Genomic DNA, 9,832 nt, shown 5'->3' on the forward strand with positions numbered 1-9,832 from the left:
CCCACAGCGCCCCCTGGTGGCGCCCCCCCCACAGTGCCTCCTGGTGGCGGCCACAGCGCCCCCTGGTGGCCTCCATGTCCAGTTTCTCTAAAAGCTGCTGATTGCTGCTGCGTTTCTGTTATTAAAGTATTAGATTTCTGCTGCCTGACGCCTCCTGCTGTCGCTCTGAATCAGCCGCCTCTCCTCCTCCTCCTCTCTTCCTCCTCCTCTCTTCCTCCTCCTCCTCCGTCTTGCTGCTTCCTGCTCTCTTTCTGCAGCTCGGTCAGTAATGCGCCGCTGTCTCCTCTGTCCGCAGCCATCTGCAGAACTCGGGTCACGCTGCGCCCTTCGTCGTGGTTTCAGAGGAGGCCATCGCTAAGGGCATCCGCCGCATCGTCGCCGTGACGGGAGCTGAAGCCCAGAAGGTCGGAGACTCGCATGATGCAAATTAAAAATATAAAAAATCGCTGCCGTCTCCCAGAATGAAGCACTTATTATGTCGTCACCTTCCTTTATTTTCTTTACCTACATTATCTTTTAGGAAAAAAAGAGTTAGTGATTCTTTTTATTGTTTGTTTTCTGCCAAAATATTTAGCACAAAATGTCATTTATTTAAACTTAAATAATGTTTTAGGAAAAAAAAGTTGGTGATTTTATTTATTTAATTTTTACCTAAATCATGATTGATTTTTGTCCTTTTTTTTGTCGATAATTTACCAGCAAAGTGTTTTTGAATTGAAAATGTTGCTTATTTTGTCAATTTTTAAAAAGTTTCCAGTTAAAAAGTGATGAATTAATTACAGATCCTGCAATGAAGTAAATTTAAAATTTGTACTCGAGTCCAATTGATGCCTAATTTTATTCTTATTTTGGTTGCTGATTGGCAAATTTTTACTGAATTTAACAACGAAAGAATTGAACACAGAAGTAGGAATTCTCTAATTTTCACGTTTTGCTGGTGAAACTTTAATGAGGTTGAAAGGAAAAGTCTCCTCCGACCCTGAAGACATTTTGTTTTCATTGTCTTTCATCTTCCTCAGTGGATTTTGCTGTTCTTGTTTTTCCTCCTCCTCTGACTCCTTCCCTCCTCGTTTTCCTGCAGGCGCATCGGAAAGCCGACGCCCTGCGTCTGTCCCTGTCCGCTCTGGGAGACAAAGTGAAGCAGCAGACGTCCCCGAACAAAGACGTGCAGAAAGAAATCGCCGACATGACCGAGGTGGGCGGCGTCTCGGCGCTTCAGAGCCGCTCTTTGTTTCCGCTTTAACGCTTCGGTGTCGCCTGCAGTCCATAGGCACGGCCCTGATCTCTCAGTGGCAGAAGGACGAGATGAGGGAGGCGCTGAAGGCTCTGAAGAAGACCATGGACGACCTGGACCGCAGCTACAAGGCCGACATCCAGAAGAGAGTCCTGGAGAAGACGAAGGAGGAGATCGAGAACAACCCCAACCAGCTGCTGCTCATCATGGAGATGGAAACCGGAGCCTCAGCAAAAGTAAGAGGCACAGGGTTCATAAAATACTTAAAATGACACGAAGCTCCGTTTGGTGTTTTTAAGTGTAGAGAACTGCCTGATCGCTGCGTTGCAGCGCCGCCCTGCTGGAGGGCAGAAAGCTGCTCGCTAGCTCTGACTAGCATCGGTTTTAGCTGTTAAGTTCACAACATAAATCTTAAATGTATGAAAGAAAAACGGAGGCAATGCTTCACTACTAACTGTCAACTAGAAAACAAGGTCAGGAAAAAGTTTTAATAAAAAAAAATCTAAGGACAATGACACTGAACTACTTCAGCTGAAGTAGTTCAGTTATGCTAGCTTGACTATGACAAACATAACATGTAGATGTTCTGTGGAATTCTGTGTGTTTCAGTTATAAAGGAAAAACAGGCGACATGAACACCAACTCTGACAAATCATCAGTAGAGCAGGTGCCTCAGTTAGCTAATCTACCACCGCAGTGTTAGCTTAGCTATTAGCAGTGGTAGTTAATCTACCACCGCAATGTTAGCTTAGCTATTAGCAGTGGTAGCTAATCTACCACCGCAGTGTTAGCTTAGCTANTCTACCACCGCAGTGTTAGCTTAGCTATTAGCAGTGGTAGCTGATCAACCACAACAATCAATTATTGATAATCGCTAAATAAATATCATGGTTGATTACATACAACTGTAACAGACTGAATGTTTGGGAAACGTCTCATTTTTTTTTTTTTTTTTTTTTTTTTTGGTGTCTAGTCCTGGTGCATATAATGGTGGTGTTGGTTGCTACGGCAACAAGTCGTAGCAACCAACTTTTCTTTTCATGGTTTTTCTGTGTTGTTTTTTCCTTTTGCTGTGGTGAACTGCACTAAATTAATATTTACACCTGCAGGTTTTGTTTTATTTAACAAATTGTTCCATTAACTAAACATGGCGCCGCGGCGATGGATGGCATGTAAAAGAGTCACCTTGTTTCCCTTTATCCAGATGTGAAGAATAACATCCAACGTGTTATTTTTTACTTCAGGCTCTAAACGAGTCGCTGAAGCTGCTGAAGAGCCAGTCGCCGCAGACTGCCGCCATGTTGTTCACTGTTGACCCTGATGCTGGTAAAATCACCTGTCTGTGTCAGGTTCCTCAGGTACGACACTCATCCACACCAATCATCCCTTATGAATAACTCACTTACTTAAAACTGGACTTTTAGGATATTTGGCATCAGATTAACAGGATTGAATGATGAAAAAGATAAAAGTTTGACATATAGAGCAACAATTTTTAGTTTTGCAAAGAGTTGGTAAAATTGCCTTTATCTATTTTCCTACCAAATCTAAATTTAGTTTAGATTAATTTAGTTTATCTTAGTTTAGTTTACCCTCCCTAATCTCACCCAGGTACAGTCTAGGTTGGTCTATCTTAGCTGTTCTTGGTTCTTAGTTGATGTTGATTCATGCTAATTAATTTTAATGTAAAGCTACATTATGCTACCTTTGTAATCTTTAATCTTGCCTTGACTTACCTCAAAATTTTTTTTATTTATTTAATTTAGTTTAGCTTTGCTAAAATTCTTAGCCTCTTTAACTTATAGTTTAGCATAGCTTATTGCAGCCTTAGTCAAACTGCTTAATTTGGTTTATTAGCTGATTTTTTAATTCTAGCTAAATTTCTATTACTTTTGCTTACCAGTATTTATCTTAGCTTAGCTTAATTTAATGTAGCTAAATGTAGTGTAGCCTAGCCTTGCTAAATCCACCTTTGGTTAAAAAGTTTTGCTTGACCTATCTTAGTTTTCTATATCTTGTCTCAGGTTAATCAGCGTTAGCTTTGTCAATCTTAATTATTATTTTTTTTCCACCTTGGCTTCATTTAGCCTAGGTAGCTTAGCTTGCCATCTTAACCTTTATCTAATTTTAGCTTAGTTGTTTTTATTTGTTTAGATTAGTTCAGCCCAAATTAAGCTAATGTATCATGATCTTACATTAGCTTAGTTTAGCCTATCTATGCTTGTTTTGCTAACGTTACCGTAGCATGTCCATGTCCCTATGCTAACAGTTTTCATGGAAACATGAAAGCTGCTTTAGAAATGCTGATCGCAGACACATTTCAGGAATGTTTTGATTTTGAAGTTCTCCCTCTTCTTCTGCAGGACGTGGCAAACCGCGGCCTGAAGGCCAGCGAGTGGGTTCAGGAATTGTGCCCTCTGCTGGACGGAAAAGGCGGCGGCAAAGACATGTCGGCACAGGCGACGGGCAGAAACACGCAGTGCCTGCAGGAGGCGCTACAGATGGCTAACGAGTTCGCTCGACTCAAACTGGGAGAAAACTGAAGGGAAATACTCCATCTCCGTTTTCCTCGTTTTTTTCTTCCCCATGTAGGTCAGACAGAAAACTAAACCAGCAGAAAATGAGCCACTCGTATTTATTGAGTCTGGGTGGAGCTTGAATACGAAGCGTCTTCTCATGCACTTTTACCTGGAAGGAGATGCGTTCGCTACTTAATTGCATGTTTAAGTGAGAAGGGAAAAGAAATGCTAGCGTTGGCATCTTGCTAGGTCCGTGCGGCTGAGGGAAAATAACTCAAATTACTTCAGCTCCTGATAATCCGCCCGTTTTAATGCTTCCTCCTCCTTTTGAGTCTTTACACCATCGACAAGTTCTGGGTTTATTCTGTGTATCTTCTGAAGCTTAATCTGATCCAAACCAGGTAGAAACTGGTTTATCATTTTTTTAAAAAACTCTTTTTTTATGATTTTGCTGTAAAATGATTAATGATGTCTGTGTTAAATGATGTCTGTGTAAACTCCCCACTGACATTTAGAGTTTCTGATCATCGCTGCTGCTGCTTGGTGTCGATAATGATGGAATAAACCTGCCTGGCGAAAGCGTCCGCTTCCTGTGCGATTCCTTTCAGAGCCGCTCATGTGAAGGTCGGCGAGCAAAACCACAAACCGTTGGAACTTTAATAAGATGGACGGCAGTTAATGAGCCGCCAGCCTCTCCTGATGCTGATCGATGTTATTAAACCAACATCAAGTGATGGCGACTCGCTTCCTTCATTAGGCCCTTGTTTCCTCCCTTGTTTTCTTCAATTCTTTTAATTTTTTCCCTTGTCTCCTACTTCCTTTGTTTTCCTTCGTTGATTATCTTTTTCTTGCCTTGTGTGCTTCCTTGTATCCTACTTCCTTCCCTTCCATGTGTCCTTGTTCTTTAAAGGTTTGTGTCCTTTTTTTGTCTACTTCCCTCCTCGTGTCCTTCCTTGTTTAATTCATTCCTTGTACCCTTCCTCTCTTCTTTGTTCATTCATTCCTTATGTTTTAATTCCTTCCTTGTGTCCTTTCTTTCCTTCCTTACACTATTTCTCTTTTGTGTCCTTCCTCCTTCTTCCTTGTACTCTTCCTGTCTTCTTTTCCTCCTTGTGTTCTTTTATTTCATTCTTTCCTTTGTTGTGTCCTACTTCCCTTTGTGTCCTTCCTTTCCGTTCTTCCTTGTGTCCTACTTCCTTTGTCCTTCATTCCGTTTTTCCTCATTTTAAACTTAAAACCTGCTCATTGTTTACATATCAGGCATAAATTTGTTTTGTTTTTATTATTTTATAATCTAAAATATTAAATCCGAGATGCGTCTCGTATTTCCAGGATTAAATTCCCAGACGCTTCGTTTGTTTCATGAAGTTTTTATTTTCACAACAGCAGAAAAACCAAAGCGGAGTCACGAGTTACAGATGTTCCAGTGGTTAATACATGAGTGCTGATGCTTCCAACGTGTGAAAGGATCGGACCGGGCCTGGTTGCTACCGTCAACAGAACCGCTGCAGAATAAAACCTTTTACTGAAACGTTTCCGGTCGTTTTTACCAGATTCCCAAACATTTGCTTCTGTCGGCTGACGCTGCAAAATATGTAAAGAAAAATCTAATTTTATGGTTTGTATCCACTTTTCATTAATTATTACATTTGTTTGTTTTTTTTCTTCAAATTTTTGAGGTTTGAAACCCAGAAAATTCTATAAAAAAAAAAATCTTGACTTTTCAATCTAAAAATTTCCTTGTTTCTCTTTTTTTCTAGGAAATGTCTGAGATCAATCTGAAAATTTCTGAATTTTAGCAGAAATTTAATTTTTTTAAAATCTAAAATAGCCCCAATACACCGTCAGTTTGGTATTTTGGCAATTTTTCTGTTAAAATCTCATCTTTGCTCTGACAGCAGGTTCTTCCACTCCGCTCCTCTTATCCAGTCTTAGTATAAATATTAATGACCTCAGTGGGATTTTTTTTTTTTTTTTTCAGGTCAGGAAAATGGAAATTTCCGACTCCGAGGCGATCCGTGACATCCCCTTCGGAACGTAATGTGCCAGACGAAGCGGAGTAAAAATAACCCTGAACATATCGGTACCAAGTTTCACTGACGCCAAAGAGGATTTTCAAATACAAATCAGTTTTAAATGACTTCGGCCCAAACTGCAGGAAGTGGCGCAGCTTTTAGTCACCGCTGTGGTTCTGTGCAGCCAGAAGAATCTTCTGCAGGGAGGAATGTGGGTCGACACCGACAGCAGGAGGGAAGACCTACTTTAGGTCGTCTGCGTGGAAGAATCAGATCTGTGTCGGTGGGAGGGAGGAACCTGATTTGGACTGAAGGGCCCCTGCTGCTCTCCTCCCCCCCATCTGATCACCACATCCTGGGCTGCAGCTGGAGATGGTTCCTTAGCAGAGAAACGAGTTCTGTTGTTCAAAGTCTGCATGGAGGTCATGAATAATTAACACTTTCATGATGAAGCTGAATGAGAGCCGACACCCGAGTTCAGATGTTTCCATTTTAATCTAAAGTCCCTGCTGATGAACAGACACATATTGGGGAAAGATGGGAAAAAGGAGTAAAACTCACAAATTTTCTGGTTGGTCTCAGAAAAGTTCTAGAAAAAAAATTCTAAATTTCTGAGCTCCAAAAGTAAAAGAGTTGAAAGAAAAAAACTGAAAATTTGACACCAATCTCAGAAATTCTCTAGAAAAAAAGCCAAAACTTCTAATCTCCAACAGTTGAAAGTTTTAAAATAAAAAACTCAAATTTTATCACTGTCAAATTTTCAGGAAAAAATGTAAACTCCAAAATTTTGAAATTTCAAGACAAAACTCAGAAATTTGGAGATTTCTGGAATTTTCTAGAAGGAAAAAAAACCAGAGAAATTTTAGTTTCAGAAGTTTAAAATTTGCGAGAAAGCTAAAATTTTGCAATCAGAAATTTATTAGAAAAAACTTGGAAATTCTGAAAATTTTTAAACATTGAATGTCAGAATTTTTCCAGATGTCAAAATCTTTAACTTTTAGCTGAAAAGAATTCTAGAAAATTTGAGATTAAAATAACATTTTTCATTTTCTAGCAAATGTTTTACTTCAAACAGAAATTTTAGTTTAAAAAAAATTATTTTAGGTTTTGACTTTTCAAAGCTCAAAATTCCATGTTTTTTGCAATAACATTTGAGATTTATAAAAAATGTCCAATTTTTGGGAGTGGCGATTTACTCTTTGTTTTTTATCTACAATGGTCTTATTTTTACAACGTCATAGAAATCAGACCATCTCAGTTGCAGTATCTTAATATACTTCATGTCAAAAACAAACACATTAGAGTCCATTTTAAAAATCCTGATTCAACCCTTGATTTCCTTCCTTTGATTCTTCCGAAATCAGTTCTGAGCAATAATTTTCCAGACTTTTTGAAGGTTTTTCAATTTCTGTCTTGCAGGTTTTAGCTGCTTTTTGCTGTTTCAGTTCAGTCGTGGCTAATCATAATTCAATAACAGTGATATAGCTAAGGTAAATGTAGAAAACCATGGCTAAGCACTTTGCTGGTGTGAGCGCAGCTTGGCAAGGGGTAGGCTAAGCTAAGCTAAGCTAAGCAAGAACTAGCTAATAAAACATAGTTGGGCAAAACAAGCTAAGCTAGCAAAGAAAGCATAGGAAGGCTACACTAACCTAAATTTAGCCAAAATATAGTGCTATAGCTCAAATTAGCTCTTATTAGTGAATATTAGTTGGGCTAAAACAAGCTAACCAATGCTACGCTATGTAGACATGGGGCACAGGTGGGTTGAGCTAAGCTAGCCTAAGCTAAAGCTATATAATTGTGCTTTTATTTATAAACAAGTAAAATAAGAGCGGCATCACTGGAATTAATGCTGCTGTTCATTTTTCAGACTTTGCTAAACTTCTTTCATCTGTTTCAAAGCGTTAACTATGGTCAAAGCTTTTGGAAATCAGCTCGTTTGTGTTTCCATATTAGAAGATTTTGTTTAGATTTAGCAGAAGATGCTGCTGGTAACAAAGAGCCTAAAGATCCGATTTTAAACTGTTTTTATGCTAACTTGTGTCAGATGACGACACTGGTTCATCCCTTGAGTTTGGACGTTTTTTCTGAATGTTTCAAAGATAAGACGACTTTTTTTTTAAATCCTGGATATTTTAATACTTAAAAAAAAAAAAGTCTAGCAACCTGGAAGGAAAAAAAAAAATCAAAGACCGAATCAGGAGTTTTGTACGGACCGTTATACGAGTTCACATCGTCTCCATTAGCAACCGCGAGAGAGTAGAAGGCAGAGTGTGACGTCATGTGGTGCGTTCGCGGGTAACAGTTCAGCTCAGAAGGCACAGCTCTCAGCCAGACGTGTGTATGTGAGCGAGACCAACAACAACAGAAAGGTGGCAGGTGTGCGTCGCTGATGAAGCGGCTGCGGGCGGCAGACGTCCAGCAGCCGAACAAGGCACGAAAGCAAGTGACAAGACGCAGGAAACACAAACAATATGATGAGATTCAGCTGTTAACACGAGTCCAGCTCAGCAATGAAGCCTCTCAGAAAACCTGGTGCGGAGGAAAAAACACCAGCAGGACGTTGAGTTACGGTAAAACACAACAACAACAACAACAACACGGCCGCTTGTCTGTGTGAGCTCACCGAGCAAAGACATGATATTACAAAGTTTAATCCCTCATCTCAGTCACACAAACAGAAATGTGATGTTTTGAGAAGTGAAAGCCGCACTTGTTCCTTTTCCTTTATCTAAAACTTTACAGATTTATTTTTCCCCCCACAAATTTGTGTGTGAGTCGATACAAAATGCAGTTTTTCAAATGACAATTTCATTTATTAAAGAGGAAAAAACATCTATCCAGGCCCAACTTTGATACATATCAGGAGAATCATTCTGCACTGCAAAAACACAAAACACTACCAAGTAATTTTGATCTAGTTTCAAGTGCAAATATCTTAGCACACTTGAAATCAGACAAAACTAACTAATTGGAAACTTTTCAGCAAGATATAACAGCTTGTTTTAATTCTTCAGTATTGATGAAAAAGTGCGAGTTCAACTGGCAGATTATTTCACTTTTAACAAGACATTTTCCACACGTCATAAGTGAAATATTCTTTTTCATCAATAGGAAGGAATTATTGACATAACACAAACTTGCTGAAAAGTTTCCAATAAGTTAGTTTTGTCTGATTTCAAGTGTGCTGAGATATTCCACTAATTTCAATGCAGCCAAACAAAACATCTAATCCTAACTGAAAAACTTTTTATCAAAATTGGCGAATCTGCACTAAGCAGAGTTATTTATGTAATTTAAATTTACGCAGTTATACATTTAATAGAAGCTAATGAAAGAGAAACCAGGCAAAAACGGCATCCGTGAGAAACCTGGAGGCCCAAACTACTGCTGACCAAACGCAGCACAAAGGCATATCTCACATTTACTAAAAAACATATTTTATTACCATAGCAACACTTGAAAACCCTCCAATGAACTTAAAGGCCAAGTTTCTCCGCAGCAAAGGCGAAATCCTGACGCTGTTGCCACTAGCGGAACAAGTCAGCGTCGGGCCGGGGGGCGGGGCCAATTACCGGGCCCCTAACGAATCACCGGGCCCCTTACGTGCATCAGCCGCTGTTGAGCGGTGGAGCGAAACTGAAACTGTTGACTTTAACATTAAATACACCTTTCTAACAGGCGAGGGCGCACTTTCTCCATCTATAATCAGACATTTAAGCGACTTGAAACCATTCCTCCCTCTCTGGCACCTCCAGACCCGGGCCACATCCGGCCCGGGTCCCCATCCGGCCCGGTTTGAGGGGGCAGCCGCACCCCCAGTCCCCCCTGTAGCTCCGCCCCTGGCTGTTGCCACAAACAGTCAGGTTCAGTTTACAACAGATAGTTTTAGAGATCTTTTCGTTAATAAATGAAAACATTATTTCAAAACTGCTTCTTGTATTTACTTTAGTCATATCAGTTGAAACTTGTCTGATTAAAAAACCTAAAGTAACCTGTATAAAAACAAAACTTTATGTCTATGGTGGACTTTCAAAACGCATTCCTCTTTCAGGATCCTGACA

At 39.8% G+C, this 9,832-nt stretch overlaps 1 protein-coding gene across 1 annotated transcript in view; it reads left to right on the forward strand.

The window, feature by feature from the left end:
- The window catches only part of aars1 (alanyl-tRNA synthetase 1), a 16,663-nt gene extending 12,330 nt beyond the window's left edge, over positions 1-4,333 (forward strand). Inside the window, exons 16-20 of the mRNA XM_008412566.2 lie at positions 296-404; positions 1,082-1,195; positions 1,264-1,470; positions 2,479-2,592; positions 3,598-4,333. Coding sequence (XP_008410788.1) covers positions 296-404; positions 1,082-1,195; positions 1,264-1,470; positions 2,479-2,592; positions 3,598-3,777 — 724 coding nt within the window. The 3' untranslated portion in view covers positions 3,778-4,333. The remainder of the gene's footprint in view (positions 1-295; positions 405-1,081; positions 1,196-1,263; positions 1,471-2,478; positions 2,593-3,597) is intronic.
- The last annotated feature ends 5,499 nt before the right edge of the window (positions 4,334-9,832 follow it).

This window comes from Poecilia reticulata, linkage group LG6 (assembly GCF_000633615.1).
Source record: "Poecilia reticulata strain Guanapo linkage group LG6, Guppy_female_1.0+MT, whole genome shotgun sequence".
Taxonomy (NCBI): Eukaryota; Metazoa; Chordata; class Actinopteri; order Cyprinodontiformes; family Poeciliidae; genus Poecilia; species Poecilia reticulata.